The following is a 21,253-nucleotide window of genomic DNA, read 5'->3' as shown; positions in this document are numbered from 1 at the left end:
GACACATGTATGTCTGCAGTAGATTCAGATGTATGGTACTTTGACAGTGGTGCCACTAAGCATATCACCTCGCAGCGCAGTTTATTCACTTTCCTTGAGTCTGCTCCCACAGGGAATACTGTCACTTGTGCCAATAACTCCTCTTATCCCGTTAAAGGAGTTGGACAGATTGTGCTGAATGTTGCAAATGGCAACACCTTTACACTTTTTGATGCATTGTATGTGCCAGGGATCAAAAAGAATCTGCTGTCAGTCTCCGCATTTGCCAAAACAGGTTTGGTTGTAAAATTTGTGGATGACAGATGTACTGTTCATGATCTCTCTTGTGGTGACATCATTGTAGCATCTGGTTCACTATGTCGAGGGCTGTATAAGCTCAATATGGATGGCAAATGTGTAGAGGATTCAGCATGTGCTATTATGGATACGCAGGCTATTTCAGATGCAAAACTGTGGCATGCACGTTTTGGTCATCTGAATTTTGCAAGTTTGCTGCGCCTGCAGAAATCTGAAATGGTGTCTTCTTTGCCTAAGCTTGAGGCACCTGTCAAGCATGTTTGTGAGGGCTGCATATTGGGTAAAATGCAGCGTGCTTCCTTTCCCAAAGATGGATCAGTGAGAGCTGAACGCAGATTGTAGCTTGTTCACAGTGATGTTTGTGGTCCCATGCAAACTCCATCATTTGGAAACTACCTTTACTTCGTGACTTTCATTGATGATTTTACCAGGCATGCATGGGTATATCCTTTGAAGGCAAAGTCCGAAGTGTTTTTGTGCTTCAAACAGTTTTTGGTTATGGCTAAAAATGTGTCAGAAAGTAAGATGGGCACCCTCCGTTCAGATCGAGGGGGGGAGTATATGTCTTCAGAATTTAATGCATTTCTGGCTGAGCGTGGGATAAAACACCAATGTACAGTGCCGTATACACCACAGCAAAATGGTGTGGCTGAGAGAAAAAACAGGTCTCTCATGGAAATGGCAAGATGTATGGTTAAGAGTCAAAGTCTACCACATGGTTTTTGGCTTGAGGCTGTCATGTGTGCCACTTATGTACTAAACAGGTGTCCCACCAAAGCATTACAGGTTGTCACTCCATATGAGGCTTGGCATGGCCGCAAGCCATCTGTTGGCCATTTACGTGTTTTTGGTTGCCTGGCATATGCATTAGTGCCTGTGCAACATCGCAGAAAATTGGATGACAAAGCTGTCAAATGTATTTTTGTTGGATATAGTGCTGAGAGCAAAGGCTATCGTTTGTATCATCCACAGACAAAGCGCATTTTGGTTAGCCGTGATGTTGTATTTGTGGAAGATGCAGTTCAGCCCTTGGTTTCATGTACTAAGGAGACAGATATCAGCTCACGTGATGTCTATGATACATTGTTGCCTCTTTTCAGTGGTGCACAGTCAAGTGCAATACCTCATGAGGCAGTTTTTCAGCCTATGCAGGTTTTAAATGATGGCACAGATCAGCCTATATCTGATGCAGATGTGCATGATGCACTTGAGGATGAGAGACAAGAGATTGAGGGCTCTAGGAATATGCCTAGATGGCTGGTGCAGACTTTGCGTGACAGCAAGTTGGATGCCCCTTTGTCTAGTCGCACTCGTTCTGGCTCTCATGGTGCCTCTTATGCGTCAGATTGTTATGCATTGGCTGTTTCTAGTATGTGCGATGAAAGTGAGCCTGTTTCATTTGATGAGGCACAAAGTTCAGAAAATTGGATGGCTGCTATGCAAGCAGAATACGATGCTATTATGAAGAATGGTACATGGTCTTTATGTGACTTGCCCCCTGGCAAGAAGGCCATTGGCACTAAGTGGGTATACAAATTGAAGCGTAAGCCTGATGGCACAGTGGATCGCCATAAGGCTAGGCTTGTTGCAAAAGGTTATGCTCAAGAGAAGGGCATTGATTTTGATGAGACTTTTGCTCCCACATGTCGTATGACCACTGTTCGTAGCATCTGTGCATTAGCAGCTCATAATGGTTGGAATGTACATCAGCTGGACATAAAGACTGCGTTCTTAAATGGAGATTTGCATGAGGAGGTGTATGTATCGCAGCCTCGTGGTTTTGTTCAAAGAGGGCAGGAAAACAAAGTGTGCAGGTTAAAAAAGGCTTTATATGGTTTAAAGCAAGCTCCACGAGCTTGGTATGAAAAAATACATGCATATTTGACTGCACATGGGTTTCAGAATAGTCCAACAGAAAGCACTTTGTATGTTAAACGTGTGGATGGTGTACATCTAATCATTGCTCTCTATGTCGATGACATGCTGCTCACAGGACCAAATGAGAGTCATATTGCTGATTTTAAGGCTGATTTGAATGCCTCTTTTGAGATGTCAGATTTGGGGCATTTGCATCATTATTTGGGGATACAATTTAAGCAGTGTGATGGAGGTATTGCTTTGTGTCAGACAAAGTATATTGAAACATTGTTGCGGAGATTTGGCCTTGAAGACTGCAAGCCTATTGCTACTCCAATGGAGACAGGTTTGAAGTTGAGTCTTCATGATGCTGGAGATCACTTTGATGTCACACTCTATCAGACAGCTGTTGGTTGCCTCATTTATGTATGCATTACGAGGCCAGACATTCAGTTTGCAGTCTCACAGGTGAGCAGATTTATGCATAGCCCAGGCATTAAGCATTGGCAGGCAGTGAAGCGTATCTTTCGCTATTTAAGTGGTACTCGGCATCTTGGGTTGTTTTATCCCAAGGGGGGATCATTGCCGCCAGATTTACATGTTTTTTCAGATTCTGACTGGGCTGGTTGTTATGACACACGCGTGTCCACGAGTGGTTTTTGCTTCATGCTTGGAAGCTCATGCATATCATGGTTGAGCAAGAAGCAGCCTACTGTGGCCACTTCTAGTTGTGAAGCTGAGTACAGGGCAGCTTTCACAGCTACGGTTGAGTGTGTGTGGCTCAGACGCCTTATGGCTGATTTGGGTGTTGGGCAGCCATCTGCCACCACCATCTTCACTGACAGTCAGAGCGCATTGGCAGTTGCGCGGAACCCAGTGTTCCATGCTCGTACGAAGCACATTGAGGTGCACTACCATTATGTCAGGGAGAGACTCTCTGCAGGAGAGATCAGTTTGGCTTATGTGCCAACACAGGATAACCTTGCAGACCTTTTCACAAAGGCTCTGCCTCGTGAGAAGTTCGAAGCTTTTCGCAAAGCTTTGGGCTTACTCCCTTTTGTGGATTCGTCCACATAGCTAGACACTTCCCTATACATGAGTGCTAGCTCTTGTTCACCGCATCACTCCAGGGGGGATTTGTTACCATATTATAGTAGTGATGTGTGTGAACACACTTAGGACCGCCGGGGCACTTTTTCCCTCACTAGGAGGTTTTTTCCCCCGTGCATTGTATATACGCCCATTATCTTCTAGGGCTGGTTATCTTTCATTTTTGGCACTCATAATACACTACTGTGTTGTGCTCAAGCTTCCTCATCTTCTTGAAGTTGTATGTGCATTCCTGCAACCCTAATTCCAACACTTTATGCACAGTCCCAGAAGTAAGAATTGGCAGGTTGCCAAGCGAGTATTTATATACTTACAGGGCACTTATTCCTTTGACTTATTCTATGTTAAGAAGGGCGGTGATATTGAGCTACATGCTTTCGATATTATGACATGCGAGTGGCCACTAGTGTGGCTTTTACTTTGATTTATATATATTATGGCTTAGCAAGAAGCAACGACAATGGCCACTTTGAGCTGTGAAGCTGAGTATAAGGTAGGTTTTAGAGTGACTATGGAGTGTGTATGGCTCAAACGCCTTTGGGGGCATGCTATTGTTACGAGAAACCTAATGTTTCATGCTCGCACAAAGCATATTAAGTGCCAAGGAGAGGCAAATTGTAGGAGAGATTAGCCTAGCTTATGTCTCTACACACGACAATGTGTTCATGAAGGCTCTCTCACGAGAGAAGTTCAAAGCCTTTTGTCGCAAAGCTTTAGGCTTATTAGTTGAGAATTGATCAGCCACATGATCCTTGTATATTTACATGTTTACATCATCAACTACAGGGAGGATTTATAGCCATTTCTATGGTAGTGATATGTGGACATAGTGGGTCAGGGGACTTTTTTCCTCTTTAGGAGGTTTTTTCCCCTCAGTGTATGTACACAGTACACTACGAGTGTGTGTAAGTGACCTTATCATGTCACTTCACTTGTACTTTACTTGTTCTCATCAATACACTTCATTTGTACTTTACTCATTCTTATCAATCCACTTTGATTCTATTTCTCTCTCCTTGCTGCTACATCTATGTGTTTGTTGCTACCTTGATCTCTACTCCAGCATATGAACCAAATGATGGATCATCACTTCATTAAGGAGATGACCTCCTTGTCCCTGAATAATTTAATGGGACACCCAAATCTACTCATTATCATTTCATTAAGAAATTTGGCAACAAGATTTATTATTTCTAGGAGCACGAGCTTCCAGCCACTTAGTGTACTAATCTACGAGAAGATAAGGTCCACACAATTCTTTGTTTGTTCATAGCTTAACTTCTCCATCCATGATCATGTCATAACTTCTCCATCCATGATCATATCATAACTTCTCCATCCATCAATTGTGCATGATCCTATCATGCACAAATGATGTTGTGTCTTAATTTCCTTTCTACGAGCATGGAATATTGGGTTCTTTGTGATTGCCATGTACCTCTGAATGTTACATAATAACAACTATGTTGTCTGCTCTTGTGTAGCTCCCACATGTCCCCCAAATTTATCCTCAACAAAACTGCTTCACATGAAGCAAAGCAAGATGCCTTCATCCTCTATATAAGAAAGGGTCACTATGGGTTGTATTTCAACACTTACATCCTTGCCTTCCAATGGTTCCCTCGAGGCTAATAATACACATTTCACATGTTATGCATATCGGGATTGCTCAGGTATCCATTACCTCAGAGTATCAGACTAGAGCATGGCAAAGCAAAGAATATCCCATAGGAGAAGAGGATATGCATAGTGTATGCAACATGGGAGATGTAGAGGATGAGGTCCATTATATGTTTAGTTGTTTGGCTTACTATGAGATACGGGGAAGATTCCGTAGGCTTTTCCAAGGGGGATTTGCCGCCTAGCAGGACCAAATAGGGTGGGGGATAGTAGGAGCGAGAGTGTTTGGTGTGTGTGAGCATTGGGGGGGCATGTGCTGAGAAAAGATTGGAGGTTCATCTTTGGAAAACCCCAGGTTGAACTTAGCATCTGCAATTAATTAATGCATTATAAAGATAGTTTGGTGGTTTATAGGTGTCTAATGCTTTAATTCATTTAATAAAGATAGTTTGGTGGTTTATGGGTGGTACAATGAGTCTAATGTTTTAATCCATTAATAACGAGGGATTTTTTTTGTTACTAGTAAAAAATATATTTTTAATGGGATTTATAATTAATAATAGATCCTTTTACTATTAAAAAAATCATAATACTTAGAGAACCTATCTGGTGTAAACAAATAACTTGTAATAGCTTGTTAAAAAATAATAAAAAATTAATTGGAGCTAATTTTTTGTTACTAGTACGAGCGAGAGAGAGAGAGAGAGAGAGAGAGAGAGAGAGAGAGAGAGAGAGAGAGAGAGAGAGAGAGAGAGAGAGAGAGAGGCAGGTACACTTTCACTCCATGGGTCATGTGCACGACAGGAGCGGTGGAGATGGAGATATAAGCTTTTTTGCTCTCACTATCACTATGCTAGCCTAAGAACAAATGTGAGTTAACATTAGTGGCGATACTATTTTTGAAGCTAGTTTTTTTAAATAAAAAAAGGCCATAATCTATTTTTGGAGTATGCTACGCCAAGCTAATATAGTATTTGAGGGAATATTCTCGCTGGTAAATTAATGGATTAAAATCGCACCACTTATAAATTTATTAAGATGAGTAACCTTATCCGTCTTTGTGACGAGTAGGAGCCTACCCCCTCCTCGAACCTCCAAATTCTTACCATGCTGTCACGTAGCAGCCCATGAAACTCGTCTTTTATATATTCTAGTGTATTGACACGTGCTTCGCATGTCTCCTCAAACCTCCAAATTCAAATTCTACCCCAACCTCCTCGAACCTCTTCCTCCTCTTCCCAAATCTCCAAATTCTTGCCAAATGGCAGCTTTATGGAACTCTTTCTTTACCTTGGGTAGCCTAACACCCTTGCATAAAAGCAAGCAAGTGTGTTAGGCCATGTGGACTCTAAAAACACTGGATGTATGGCCATGTGGATGCTAAAAAAATTGGACGTTCTTTTTTTAGATCGGTTCGAGTTTCATTGGGGAAGGTGAGAGAGAGGAAGACACCACCAGTTTTCGGCACCCTAACACTAATTTCTGAAGCAGAAGCTTACCTTGAAGGTTGATTTCTCTCTCCCACACAGTGTTGAAGTACTGGGGGGAGCGCACAATAAGGTCAGCTGTCAAGCGCACCAAGAAGCCAATTAGAAGAGGGGGGGAGGGATGGAGAAGAAACGAAGGGGCTCGGATTGTTGCCTGCACTGCATTGGAGGAGACTAGGAACATGTGGCTCAGGCTCACACAGGAGAACCACAAGAAGAACGTGCTGGTGGTACAGATGCTCTGGAACAGCATCATGGAGTCCAGCCTCATGGTCACCACCACGACCGTTCTCTTCACGGCTGCAACTGGCCACTTACTTCACTTTCGCTCGCCACCAGCGGGGCAGCTTCAAGCTGCCTAGTGTAGGTCATGATACCGCTGACGGCGGCGGCCACCTCAAGTCCACCAGCTTAACATATGTGGTGTCGAGGTGATGCAGCACCATCAAGTGCGTGGCCGTGCTGGTGTGCTTCATAGTGTCGTTTGTGTGCCACATGCAATCCATCCGCTTCCTCAACCAGGTGGTGAACCATCGACAGTCCTAGTACCTTCGGTCGAAACTCTCGCTGACATGCTAGAGAATGGAGCCCTCCTCCACACCATGGGCTATGGCTCTCTGCTGAGAGCAAAAACGAGCAAGCATTGGGCACCATAGCCGGAAAAGAATAACTCATTAGTGGAGTCACTTGTTGGGAGCTCTGAATAGGAGAATCATTTAGGAGAATTCAGTTTTTTCCTTAGTGGTGAGGGCAAGGCATCGTGATGCTGTGTTGGGAGGAGTGGGCTGGTAGGAGGCTGGTCACCTATAAAACTGTGTTGGTTCACAAGAAAGACAAGAAGAGGAAACTGGATGGGAAGAAGAAGAAGAGGGCATTCATTGAGCATGACGCCTAGATCAGATGGGAGGCGGAGGTGCTGGATAGGTTGAGAGGTCAGCTGGGTATCGTTCCACTAGAGAAGGCATTGGAGGGTGAGGACGGTTGCATCCACCTACTTACGACATTGCGAGGGAGGCGACTTCCTGCTTCGCCACCGAATGCAACCTCGATGAGAGCAAAAACGAGCAAGCATTGGGCACATAGCCGGAGTAGCGAATCTCTCATTAGTGGAGTCATTTGGGAGCTCCGAATAGGAGAATCATTTGGGAGAATTCAATTTTTTCCTTAGTGGTGAGGGCAAGGCATCGTGAGTAGGAGGCTGGTCACCTATTGGTTCACAAGAAAGACAAGAAGAGGAAATTGGATGGGAATAAGAAGAAGAAGAGGGCGTTCATTGAGCATGACGCCTAGATCAGATAGGAGGCAGAGGTGCTGGACCCTCTCTTGGCTTTGTGTTGGTGGCAAGGTGTAATGTGAGCTCTTCTTTAGATCTGGTTAATAACCTCATAATGATTGCACACTCGAGGACGAAGAAGTTCATGGAAGCCCTAGCTGCCAGAGCCGATGTGAGCATGATAGGGCAATTCGGTGTAGGCTTTTACTTTGCTTATCTTGTGGCCGAGAAGGTTGTGGTCACGTCGAAGCACAGTGATGATGAGCAATACGAGCGTATACTAAGCAGCTAACGCATGGCCAGCATACACCAAACGTACTGGCCATGCGTTAGCTGCTTAGTATACACTCGTAGCATCCCTGATGATTGATTATCTTAGCATCTCTAATAAACGCAACTACCTCATGCACAAGATGTCTTGGTGCATGAACGCAAGCAGGTACTCTCTGTGTGTCTCTGTCTATCTGTTTGTCTCTCTCTCTCTCTCTTACACACACACATCATCAAATTGACAACGCACAAATGCAAGCAATCAAGAGGATAAGGGTACCCAAATATTCTAGTTATATAATATGTATGGAGGTGGTTCAAGAAAGTTTAGGGTAGGATTTGAATTTGGAAGTCGAGGGGTGCGCACTAGTAAGAAATGTAGAGACGATGTCAGCCATTGAATGTGGGATCACGGGTTCACATCGATGTGAGAGCAAGTGAAAGGCCACCTTTGCCAGTGCCTGGAAGACTTGCTAGGTCCTGTCAACCTCATGTGAAGCACGGCCTCGTTGAATACAACCATGAGCACCACAACGAGCCTGCCTCACAGCATCAACAAGAAGAAGAAGAAGAAGAAGAAGAAGAAGAAAGAAGCTAGTAGGAGACGAAGGAGAAGTTTTTTTCTGTGCTGTGGCCATGGCGATGGCATCAGTAACCACATCTTTGCAAGCTTTCTTTTGTTTGTGGGCAGCCCTCTTGGCGATTGTGGTGGTGCTACACAAGGTGCTCTCTGTTCTTCTATGGAGGCCTCTGCGTATTCAGAGAGCCCTGAGAGCCCAAGGCATCCGAGGGCCCCCTTACAGTGTCCTAGTGGGAAACATGCCGGAGTTCTCAGCCCTCATCAAGGCTGCCCGGGCCTCCCCCATGCCGCACATCACCCACTACATCTTGCCCCGGGTTCTGCCCTACTACACCACATGGTCTGCACAGTATGGTAAGTGTAGCCCCAATCAATTATATTTTTAACTTTTTTTTTTTTTTGGAAATTATGTGCATTTCCTTCCTTCCTTCCTGCTTGTACCACAAGCAGTATTGTTTTTGGGTAAATTTTAAAAAATTCCCAGTAATTTTGGAGTTTTTCTACTCATACCTAGATGAAAAAATCACTGCCTCTGTTTACAGTCAATTTTTTTTTCTTTTCCAAGTGGGTTTTTTCTTTTCTTATATTTAGATGGAAACATTGCTGCATTTGGTAAACAGGCAGCCCCTTCCTGTATTGGATGGGTTATCAACCCCGGCTCACTCTCCTGGACCCCGAGCATTGCAAAGAGGTGCTATCTAACAAGTTTGGGCACTACCCAAAACCTGAAGGCAGGCCTGACTTGCAGGATTTGTTTGCAAACGGGCTTGTGACCTTGGAGGGCGAAAAGTGGGCCCAACACCGGAGGATAGTCAGTCCTGCTTTTTTCTCGGAAAAGCTGAAGGTACATCACCCGGTGTCGTGATGCAGAGCTTTTGTGCCCTTACTTTTAGGCTCAGAATGATGTTATGATATTTTATTCATTCTACAGGAAGACACATTTATTGATTTTATACTCTCAAGAGGGTTGACATGAGAATACTAATTGGCAGGCAATGACTCCAACAATTGTGAACTTGGCAAGAGGCATGCTGGATACATGGCAATTACAGGTTCAAGAGGCAGATGGTTACAAGGAGCTTAATGCACATGAAGAGTTTAAAACCTTGACAGCTGACATCATTGCCCATACTGCATTTGGTAGCAGCTATGCGGAAGGGAAGCGAGTTTTTGAGCTGCAATACGAGCAACAAATCCTGTTTGAGAAGCTTTTGGGCTCGGTTTACATTCCAGGAAGCAGGTTCTTCTCAACATTCCTGCCAAGAATATGGTCATGTTTGTTTCATTTCTGATGACCTTTTTATTCTGCTGTTTTTCTGTGTATAACTTTGCCATGATTAAGTATACCATAGCATATATGAGTTTGCTTCAATTAAATAATAGTGTGTATGCGTTTGCTTCAAGTAAATCTTGGTGGACCATATGCTAAGATTAAAACCATAATCAAGACACAATATTAAAGATAACAAAGGAAGTTACCCAAGCATAAGCTCAATCCATTGATCAATCTCTCACAAGATTTATAGCTTGTGTGAGTGTCATGTGCACAGTGGGTATCTACCGTGTGCTATACGCATGCAAGACTACTTTCGAGGCTTGGGGAAGCTTGGAACTAGGCAGGCTGATTGACGAGCTGAGTTAGGGATATACTAACGGGCGGGCACCCAAGTATGGACGGGCGGGCGGCCAAGTGTGGACGCCCGATGACCGGCCAAGAGCCTATAAAAGGGTGGCCAAGGTTAGTTATTGAATATAGAGAGTCTCGCGAGTTTTTGTGAGAGCTCTATGGTCTTGGAGCCTGGATCTAGTGCAGACGTGCACCTGCTTTATGCAGCCAAGGCCGGCAGCAGTCTCGAGGCCCGCGAGGGCAGCTTCGTGGCGGTATGGGACGTCGCGAAGAGGAGATTGGTCGGTACGTCAACCTAGTTAGCTCAGCTCGTGGCTCGGTGGGGACACCCAAGACTGTGGGCTCGCCCACGGGTGTCATGGTTGGGAGGTGAGTCAGGCCTGCACCCCCCTTGTTGTTTGTTGTTCGTTTGTTTGCAGGATTCGAGTTCGAACCTGGCTCTGATCGGCCAAGAGCCTATAAAAGGGTGGCCAAGGTTAGTTATTGTATGATAGAGAGTCTCGCGAGTTTGTGAGAGCTCTATGGTCTTGGAGCCTGGATCTAGTGCAGACGTGCACCTGCTTTATGCAGCCGAGGCCGGCAGCGATCTCGAGGCCCGCGAGGGTAGCTTCGTGGCGGTATGGGACGTCACGAGGAGGAGATTGGTCGGTACGTCAACCTAGTTAGCTCAGCTCGTGGCTCGGTGGGGACAGCCAAGACTGTGGGCTTGCCCACGGCTGTCATGGTTGGGAGGTGAGTCAGGCCTGCACCCCCTTTGTTGTTTGTTGTTCGTTTGTTTGCAGGATTCGAGTTCGAACCAAGATCGATCACGAGGGAAGATCCGTGGGGATTTGACAGTGGTATCAGAGCATACCTCGTGAACGAGCAAGTCGGTAGGTAGAGAAGAAGAGGTCGAAGATCGGTATGTATTAAAAAAAAACTTGCTGTTTTTTTTGTGCATACTGCAGTTTTCAGTTTTGTATGTGTTTTTTCTTCATCAAAGTACCCCATGTTGATGGGAGATGGTAGTGTAATAGGGTTGATTGCTTTTGCAAGGAAGAGAAGTTTTGTTGTGCAGTCGCATAACCTGCAGGGAGAAAAACAGAAAAAAACGCATATTTGCTTTTTGTTGTTTTTTGCGTATGAGAGAGAGAGCGAGATAGAACTGGCGAGTGGGTTTGCAGGCGAGTTTTGTTGACGTGGCAGGCGAGCAGGTGCGTATGCAGACGGGCGCATGTGCCTACGTGGCCAAGGCCCATGTAGGCGCCTAGGCGAGGCGGGCAATCCAGGCCAGGCCAGGCCTGCGCAGCCAACCCAGGCCTGCGCAGCCAACCCAGGCCTGCGCAGCCAAGCCAGGCCGCGCAAGGCTGATGCCCAGGCCACGTGATCCTGTGGCCAGGCGTAGGCACAGCCTACCTGTGCGCACACAAGCGCTGGCCAGAACGCCGTGGGCAGCTCACCAAGAAACGGCAGCACTCCACGTCAGCAGCAGCAGGCGCCGGCTAATCCAGGCGCCAGGAGGGAAGCGAAAAAAAACAAACGCAAGTAAAGCATTACGTTTTTTTAATGCTTTCGTTTTTTTTAAAGGGGAGTTTAAATTTTTTTAAAAAAAGGTTTAAAAGTCTTCCCATCTTTAAGGTTTCCAAGGTTTTAATTTTTTTTAAAAAAAAGACTAGAGAATATATATATCCATATATATATATATATTAAAATATATATATATATATATATATATATATATATATTTATTCAAGAAAAAAAAAACAAAAAAAAAAAACAACACAAAAGCTAAAGCAAAAGCTAAGCCTAGCTTTTCGAGTTTTTTTTTGGCTTTTGGGAAACCTTTATTAACCCCCTCAAGTGGGCTTCTTGCCACACATCTCTCGAGTTCTCAAGTTCTCGAGTTCTCAAGTTTTCAAGCTCTCAAGCTCTCGAGTTTCGCTCGCACTTTTGTTGTGCAAAGACCAAATTTTCTCTCCGCGTACCCTCTTCACGATGTCGACCCAAGAATCAGAGTTGGAGCCCCTCGTGGAACGCGAAGGCTTGCCGGCTACGGAAGGCACTGATGCCGATCTTTTTGACGAGTTTGTGTCAAAATCAGATTTCCAAGAGTTCAAAGTAACTCTTGAAGCTTCTTCGGCGGAACGTCAGGCACAAATCGCAGCCCAGATGCAGGCTTTGCAGAACTCCATCGCTCTATTGACCACTACCCTCTCTACTTTCTCGGGAATGGATACCTTGGCTTCTGCTTTAGGTCCCAATATTACTCCGGAACCGTTCGGGGGCAAGCAAAAGCAGCGAACCAAGGAGATCGTGGACACTTGGCTACATAAGTGGCAAGTTCACTTTCAGTTTCATCCATATGATGATGGAAAGAAGATACAGTTAGCAGCAGGTTTCCTGTCCGGCAAAGCTTTGCTTTGGTGGAAGGAACTGAATCCAAAGCCAATGACTTGGGCGCAATTTGAAGATATTTTCAAGAAAGAATTCCTCAAGAAAGAGGATGACTACGATGTTGTTGCCCGGTTTTCAGCTTTGACCATGACCTCGCAGCACCTCACTTATGAGGTCTATCTCCAGAAGTTTCGTGACTTGCAGATGAAGGCTACAAAGATGGATCCCACTACTCTGTTGGGGTTTTTCGTAGCTGGTTTACCAGACTCGTACCGATTACAGGTTAAAAATAATAAATGTAAAACTTTGGACGAGGCCATTCATTCAGCTCGTATCTATGATGATACGATGGTCTCTTCCAAATCGAAACCCGTTACCGAGCAGGGGAACAAGCATAAAAGAAAGTTCTCTGCACCTATGGCTAACACGCCTGAAGGCAAGTCTTCGGACCAACCTTCGAAGAATACAAGTTCGACACCAGCGAGGAAGAAACGACTCCTTAGGGCTTTGAAGCTCAAGAAGGAAGGACGTTGTTTTATCTGCGAAGAAAAAGGACACATGCGTAATGAGTGCCCGAAGCAAAAGGGTACCAAGTCAAACGCAGGACCCAAGCCAAAGGCAGCTAACCAGTTGTCTTTGACAGGTACGTCAATTACTGTACTTTCTCGCCCTAGTACTTGTTCTGATTGTCTGTTCAATTCTAAGGTATTTGGCATACATGATCTTCTCCGAGTTTATGGAGAAGTGAATGGCCATAAAATTCACATTCTGTTAGACCCTGGCAGTTCGCATAACTTTGTTAACTACAAACTTGTGCAGAAATTGAGTCTTGATACGACACTCAGCGACCATACCTATGAGGTACGTCTACCTGCGGGCAGACAAGTTTGGGATCGCAAGGTGGAGATGCTTCCAATCCAGATTCAGGACTACAAAGATACTCTGGAATGCTATGTCATGCATCTGGAAAATGTAGACTTGTTATTAGGGATTGAGTGGTTTAAGACTCTTGATGTCCAGATAGATTGGTCTAGTCATATTTTTTCTTTTCAGCATAGGGACACCAAGTATAGTATTTTAGGTGATTGTATCCATCCCTCTCAGGGACCTCTTGTAAATACAATTGATTTTGGAAATATAATGAATTCTTCTTTGTACACTGCTTTCCATTGTGTTTTGATTCCACTTTCTTCTTTTCTCATCCCTTCCATGGATGTGAATGAATTAAGTGTGTTTGAAAGCAAAGAATTACAGAAGATACTTGATTCGTTTCAAGATGTATTTCCTAAGGAATTGCCATCGGGTTTACCACCTGAACGGGCAGTAGATCATCGTATTGACTTGATCCCTGGTGCTCATCCTGTGAGTATTCCACCTTATAGGATGAGCCAAGCTGAGGAAGATGAGTTGGCTAAACAACTCGAAGATTATTTAAGGATGGGCCAGATCCGTCCAAGTAAATCACCTTGGGGTGCACCTGTGTTGCTTAGGAGAAAGAAGGACAATACTTGGAGAATGTGTATAGATTACAAAAGATTGAACAAGTTGACTATTAAGAACCGTTATCCTCTCCCTAGATCAGATGACCTAATTGACCGGTTAGCAGGAGCGAAATATTTCACGAAGATAGATTTGCGTACTGGCTATCACCAGATACGTATTCATGAAAGGCATGTCGAAAGAACCGCCTTTCGGACTAGGTATGGCCATTACGAGTTTCTCGTATTACCTTTTGGGTTAACCAATGCTCCAGCCACTTTTCAGCAAATGATGAACGATCTTTTTCGTGAACATTTGGGAAAATTTGTGGTGGTGTTCCTGGATGATATTTTGATATATAGTCGTACTCTTGAGGATCATGTCAGACACCTCACGATTGTCTTATCTATTTTAAGACAGAATCGACTATATGCTAAATTCAGTAAATGTGAGTTCTTTATGACCGACATCATTTACTTGGGACACAAGATCACTAGAGATGGATTGAGCATTGACTATGACCGAGTTCAGAAGGTTTTGGACTGGCCTATACCGCGAACAGTGAAACAACTTCGTTCTTTTCTCGGTTTTGTAGTTTTTCTTAGGAAATCTGTACGGGAGTACTCTCAGCTCACACTACCGATGACCGACTTATTGAAAGGTCGTGGACGTAAGTCCAATCAGCCTATCACTTGGAATAACGATTTGGATATGGCCTTCAGACTTTTGAAAGATAAAGTCAAGGAAGCACCTATCTTAGCATTGCCTGATCCTAGTCGGCCTTATGTTCTTGAAACTGATGCCAGTGACTATGCTATTGGGGCTGCTTTATTTCAAGATGGTAGACCGGTTGCTTTTGAAAGTAAAAAGCTAGACGACACTCAATCTCGTTGGCCAACCCTTGAGAAGGAGCTTTATGCTGTGATTCATGCTCTCAAGGTTTGGAGACATTATTTATATGGCTCCAAGTTTGTGGTATTGACTGATCATCAGTCAATCAAGTATGTGTGTGATGCGGATGATTTGAGAGGAAGGAAAGCTCGTTGGGCAGAGTTAATGCAAGATTTTGATTTTGAGATCCGTTATCGGAAAGGGTCCATGAATAATATTGCAGATGCGCTTAGTCGGATTAGAGAGGTGAATACTTTGTCGTTCACCGAGATTTCTACTGACTTATTTCAGTCATTGAGAGGGCTTTGCAGGACTGATAGTTATTTTGGTCCATTTTGGCAGAGGATCCAGGACGGGAGCTCATTGATTGACCAAGACTCGGTGACTGAGCAGTCTACTATTCAGGCTGCAGGAGGTCAGTGGATGATTCGGAATGGTTTACTATTCCGTAATGACAAAATTTGTGTACCACAGATCTCGGACATTAGGTCCAAGATTCTGAGGGAGTGTCATGACGCCCCTTCTGCTGGATACCCTGGGGTACACAGGACACTATCATTAGTGAAACACACTTTTTATTGGCCGAAGATGAAAGGGTATGTAGAAGATTATGTTCTCAAGTGTCAGATTTGTCAGGCAAATAAAGCTGAACGCTTTAGACAGGCTGGGTTGTTGCATCCTTTGCAAATCCCAGGTAATAAGTGGGAAAGTATTTCCATGGATTTTATTACCGGATTGCCAAGAACACATCAAGGCCACGATTCTATTTGGGTTGTGGTAGATCGCTTGACAAAGATGGCTAGATTTTTACCGACCCGGAAGACTATTACAGCTACGCAATTAGCTCGGCAGTTTATCGAGCAATTGTTTAGACTGTACGGGTTACCGCAGGACATAGTCAGTGATAGGGACTCTAAGTTTACGAGTGACTTTTGGAAACTTGTTTTCGAGAAGTTGGAAACAACTTTGAATTTGAGTTCCTCAGATCATCCTCAATCCGATGGCCAGACTGAAAGAGTGAATCAGATTTTGGAGGATATGCTTCGAGCATATGTATCCAAAAGACAAAGTTCATGGGAGGATTATCTTCCTATGTTAGAATTTGCATACAACAGTACTAAGCATACGAGTACAGGGTTTAGTCCTTTCATGCTTATGTACGGTTTTCAACCAAGATCACCTGTTACAGTACGATTCTCAGGACTTCAGCATGATGCAGCACGTAATTTTTTGCAAGATATGCAGGAAATGTTACGAGTTGCGAAGGAATCTATTAGAAGTGCTCAAGACCGAGACAGGTTTTATTCTAATAGACATCGTTCACCTAGAGAGTTCTCTGAAGGAACGATGGTGTATTTGCGAGTTCCGAAAGATTCCGAGACTTTACGGACAGGTAGATCTCCGAAATTATCCCCTAGATACTGTGGACCATTTCGTGTTACACGACGGATTGGTTCAGTTGCATATGAATTGGATTTGCCATCTCATGTGAAAGTTCATCCTGTATTTCATGTCAGTAGACTTAAGGAAGTACTGGGTGGAGCAGATCAGTTAGTTACTCCTCAAGAAATTATAGATGTCCAGGACATGATATTTGTTCCGCACGAACCTGAAAAGATTCTTGGCTTTCGTGAACGAAGATTGCGTCATACGCTTATCACGGAATACAAGATCAAGTGGAAGGATCGTGTTGAGGAGGACGCTACATGGGAGACATTGACTTCTCTTCAGAGAAATTACCCTAGCTTTTTAGTGAGCTCAGGAGTGAGCTCTTAGAGGAAGGGGAGTATGTCATGTGCACAGTGGGTATCTACCGTGTGCTATACGCATGCAAGACTACTTTCGAGGCTTGGGGAAGCTTGGAACTAGGCAGGCTGATTGACGAGCTGAGTTAGGGATATACTAACGGGCGGGCACCCAAGTATGGACGGGCGGGCGGCCAAGTGTGGACGCCCGATGACCGGCCAAGAGCCTATAAAAGGGTGGCCAAGGTTAGTTATTGAATATAGAGAGTCTCGCGAGTTTTTGTGAGAGCTCTATGGTCTTGGAGCCTGGATCTAGTGCAGACGTGCACCTGCTTTATGCAGCCAAGGCCGGCAGCAGTCTCGAGGCCCGCGAGGGCAGCTTCGTGGCGGTATGGGACGTCGCGAAGAGGAGATTGGTCGGTACGTCAACCTAGTTAGCTCAGCTCGTGGCTCGGTGGGGACACCCAAGACTGTGGGCTCGCCCACGGGTGTCATGGTTGGGAGGTGAGTCAGGCCTGCACCCCCTTTGTTGTTTGTTGTTCGTTTGTTTGCAGGATTCGAGTTCGAACCAAGATCGATCACGAGGGAAGATCCGTGGGGATTTGACAGTGAGCTCCCAAGTACAAGATCTATAGCTTGTGTGACACCATGTAAGTGGCCCCAAATGAGTCCACATCAACTCTTATAGAGAGTTCTTCACCTCTCCCCCATCCACTTTCACAAGTTATAACCTTAGACACAATTGAACCATACAAGAGCAAAACACCAAAGAATTGTCCCCCACCCACCATCATCACTTTTTCAACACTTCTCATTGGTGATGAGTTTTCCTTTTGTCGGTGCATGCTAGGGCCTATGTCCGGAACTCATGGCTTGAACGGACCACCCTTATGTCTCGGGTCCACGACCTTGATCACTTTCATCGGCTCAAGACAACGTTCCACCATAGGTAGAAGTACGAGTGAGGATCCATACTCATGCACATCTTAAACATATGCTCAGATTCTCCATCATAGACAGACGTCTTTTCCATGCTTGCTTGAATTATATTGACATCATGATTGGTTTCATTTTTCTTTTTCCAACCAATCTCTAACAAAGTGTCCCCACTTCTCCATAGTAGTGACAACACTTTCCTTTTGTCTTTTGCATGTTCTTGTGGAAATATGCCATCTCTGAAGGCGATGAAGAAGACTCTCCCTTGATCCTTTTGTCCTTCTCCATAAGTGTTAAAACCCTAAAGATCTCTCTAGCTAATAACCATGTATAAACATGCATGAACCAGGCAGATATTCATCCACCCAACCACCCCTGAGCCCAACCACCCCTGCCCAAGGGTGTAGACATAAATAAAATGAAGTATTACATATCTTACCTTAGTGTCCCATACCACCAAGAGATATAACTTCACTCTAACGGCACTTAGCTCTAGCTTGAAATGGCAAGAGAGTAGACACAATGCTCTACATAAGAGAACATCTCTTTGAGAGTGTCCCATGCCCTTATTATATAGGAGGGCTTTCAAGTGACTCTTGACTCTCCATTTTCATGTGTGACCCTTGGTTGTGTGACCCTAACCTCAACCCAAGGTTAGACCTAACCCTTGCTCCACTAGAGCATGTTCCAAGTACAAATCTGTTCCCAAATGGGAAACGAGAGTCAAGATGGACAAAAGAGGAGGATGCACTTCTCCTCTAGCTGGCTGCTCTAGGAGAAGAAGGCTATCTCATACAATGGGGGGAGGGAGAAATAACCACACAGGTGTTCTATAGTGCCAAGTGGGCTCGCCATCTCTATCTTAAAGAAAGGGATTGTGACGCCAGATCCCGAGGAAGGCCTACATAAAATGTTAAAACTCTAATGTCCCTAAGCATTTTATTCCCGTAACGCCTATACACTTTTTCACTACCCAAAGTTTGTAATCTCCTACATAACCACATTAAAGTACTCATGTGCAAATTTTAAATGGAAAAAGGTGAACAAGACAATCTCATTTTATTACTAAATAGGAAATGCCAAGGTACATGATTTGTAACAGGGGTATTACTTTCCGAAGGCCAAGTTAAATGTGATGTGGCCTTTCCTGACTGACCAACCCATGCTTTGCAGGCTTGTTTTAAACAGTGTTGTTGGCAAGTTGGGCTATAGTATTGTTAAGCTTGCTTCACAAAGAAGGATTTCTTGCAGGTTTATACCCACGGCAACCAATCGGCATCGTTGGAGATTGACTAAGCAGATCAAAACAACACTAGAAGAGATAATCTGCAAGCGTTTGGATTCTTCCAAAGTGGGCAGCAATGACCTGCATGGAAATGATTTATTGGGACTGATGATGTCTGCCTACAGGGAGGAATTGCAAGGAAGTCAGAAGAATCTCAAAATGAGTTTGCAAGAAATCATTGATGAGTGCAAAACGTTCTTCTTTGCTGGTCATGAGACGACATCCTCATTGCTGACGTGGACAGTTATGCTTCTTGCCGTTCATCCGGAATGGCAAGACCGGGCTCGAGAAGAAGTCCTCAACCTTTTTGGCACTTCCCATCCAGATGCAGAAGCTTTGAACCAGTTGAAAATTGTGAGTTTCAACAAGCCTTACTGTTATTTGTGTGCCTGCCCGAGAGAGAGATTGTGTGCGCATGTGTACGTGTATGCGTGGGTGGGTGGGAGTGGGTATATGTGCATGTGCTTTTTTTTTTTTGGGGGGGGGGTGGGGGGAATGCAGGTGTGTGTGTGTGTGTGTGTGTGTATGCTAACACCTGAAACAACTATGCTAGGTTGGGATGATTTTGTACGAATCATTGCGATTGTACCCTCCAGCCATAGCGATTATAAGAAAGGCATCAAAGGATATGAAACTTGGTGATACTTTAATACCAGGGGGTATGACCTTTTTGGTTCCCATTCTGCCATTGCATGTTGATCCCACATTTTGGGGCCCAGACGCCCATGATTTCAATCCTCAGCGCTTTGCAGATGGTGTTTTGAAGGCATGCAAACATCCAATGGCTTATCTACCTTTTTCAACGGGCCCTCGGAACTGTGTGGGCCAAAACTTTGCTATGATGGAGTCGAAGATTGTCCTTTGCATGGTCTTACAACGATTTCGGTTCAGTATTTCCCCTGGGTACAAGCACTCCCCAATTGCTGTGCTAACTTTGCAACCTGAACACGGAATGCATATCCTTCTGGAAACATGTTGATATGTGGCCAAGGATATGTAGACATGAAGATATTGTGCTTCCATGCATCCCATGTTGCACTTACTGACCTGGACAACAAGCTGGTGGTATGGGGGATATAAACCATATGCACGTGGAGTTGACTCGACTCATAGGTGACACAATAACTTAGCTTCAGGCTTTAAGAAGTAAATACTTTGGTCTTATTATTGCCATGTCCTTTGCAATGTTGTTGCCAACCGCACTTACTGCAAATGATCATGTCTATGCAATCATGCAGGTCCTAGCAGTCAATACTAAAGGAGTTCAAAATATGCATGCATGCTACGAGGTACAACAATGCTTTAAAATTTACAATGTTATTTTGAAAGAATTAAAAAGCTTAACAACTTTAGAGCACATTGGACTAGCACATTGCACATTGATATGGACTACTGCCAATGCATACTGAAAAGATCTTTGATAAGTGTGAAAGAAGCTTTGCAGAGAGGTTTTTTTTGTTTAAAGATAAGTGCACACAACACCATAGTGCTTCGTCTAAACCATAAGTTGTTTCTTCCTACTTCAAAGGGCTCTCATGACATTGCAGGTAAACATACAATTTAGGTGATGGATGAAAAATCTGATTTTATCTTTAGAATATGTTACTATATAGTGATTCTAGTGATTCATTGGTATGGACAACATTGGGGTGAATTACTTAAGTACAAAACAATCTAAAACCTGGTTTATGTTTATGGGTGAGCTAATAAGTTTAGTATATAAAGTTTTTTTTTTGGTTTTTTTGTATTACTAATAACATGAAAAAAAGCAACACAAAGCAGAAGCATTGCAGAATTTAAAAAAAACCAAAAAACAAAGCATGTGCTATTAAAAGATACCAAGTGAAAGTCCAATCACTTTTTTGGTAATATGGAAAGGTAAACAAAGTGGTTGTGTAGCCTAGTGGTAAACCTCATGTCGTAGCGACGATGGATCTCTTTGCAAGGAGAGAAATATTTACGTATATGGGAGACCTAAGGGTGTTGAGACCATAAGTAATATAACAATACCAAATGATATATTGAGCCAAATTTTTAAAAAAAAGAGAAAATAACAATGTGTGTACATCCAGATAGTAGATGATTAACCTATAATTCCTTCTCAACTAGTACTAATCTCAATAGAAAGAGAGTTACTTTTTGTGATGGCAGCATGTCATGTTGGCGGAGAACTTGTTGGATCTCTCTTTGTGGGGTGGAGGTTCTTGATGCTTTGGGTCATGGGCATCTTTGGCGCATGTAATGGATTGAGGTCTCTTGCTAAGAACTCCTTTAGGGTGCAAAGCCAGAGCATGGGTATAGGTGGTGTGCATTTTTTTTTTTTGCTTAGAGATGAAAATATTATTGGGCTTCTTCCAAGTCTAAATTTCCAAATAATAATGCATAAGCCCAAGATTATGTTGGAGCAAAGGCACTAGTATGCG

The 21,253-nt window shown here is 43.9% G+C and overlaps 1 protein-coding gene across 4 annotated transcripts; it reads left to right on the top strand.

Annotated features, from left to right (window-relative positions):
* The first annotated feature begins 8,243 nt into the window (after positions 1 to 8,243).
* On the top strand, positions 8,244 to 20,523 carry LOC147614615 (cytochrome P450 CYP72A616-like). 4 transcript variants are annotated; one of them, XR_015262931.1, is made up of 6 exons: positions 8,250 to 8,848; positions 9,115 to 9,338; positions 9,487 to 9,734; positions 18,797 to 19,184; positions 19,384 to 19,943; positions 20,069 to 20,523. XR_015262931.1 is itself a non-coding variant. In XM_086779890.1 (6 exons), exons 1-6 carry the CDS (start codon positions 8,551 to 8,553, stop codon positions 19,807 to 19,809), a joined length of 1,491 nt encoding a protein of 496 aa, XP_086636016.1. In that variant the 5' UTR covers positions 8,250 to 8,550; the 3' UTR covers positions 19,810 to 20,523. The 4 variants fall into 4 exon arrangements, 2 of the variants coding, with proteins under 2 accessions (XP_086636015.1, XP_086636016.1); XR_015262930.1 differs by having other exon boundaries at positions 19,384 to 19,976; XM_086779890.1 differs by having other exon boundaries at positions 19,384 to 19,489; positions 19,583 to 20,523.
* The last annotated feature ends 730 nt before the right edge of the window (positions 20,524 to 21,253 follow it).

Source organism: Cibotium barometz, chromosome 41 (assembly GCF_041138505.1).
Source record: "Cibotium barometz isolate CiBa-2024 chromosome 41, ASM4113850v1, whole genome shotgun sequence".
Lineage (NCBI taxonomy): Eukaryota > Viridiplantae > Streptophyta > Polypodiopsida > Cyatheales > Cibotiaceae > Cibotium > Cibotium barometz.
This window is presented reverse-complemented; position numbering and strand designations above follow the sequence as displayed.

Coding starts and splice junctions, on each gene's coding strand:
- LOC147614615 (XM_086779889.1), top strand. CDS start 8,551: ATGGCGATGGCATCAGTAACCACATCTTTGCAAGCTTTCTTTTGTTTG. Junction 8,849..9,114: donor CACATGGTCTGCACAGTATG/GTAAGTGTAGCC, acceptor TTTGGTAAACAG/GCAGCCCCTTCCTGTATTGG. Junction 9,735..18,796: donor GTTTACATTCCAGGAAGCAG/GTTCTTCTCAAC, acceptor GATTTCTTGCAG/GTTTATACCCACGGCAACCA.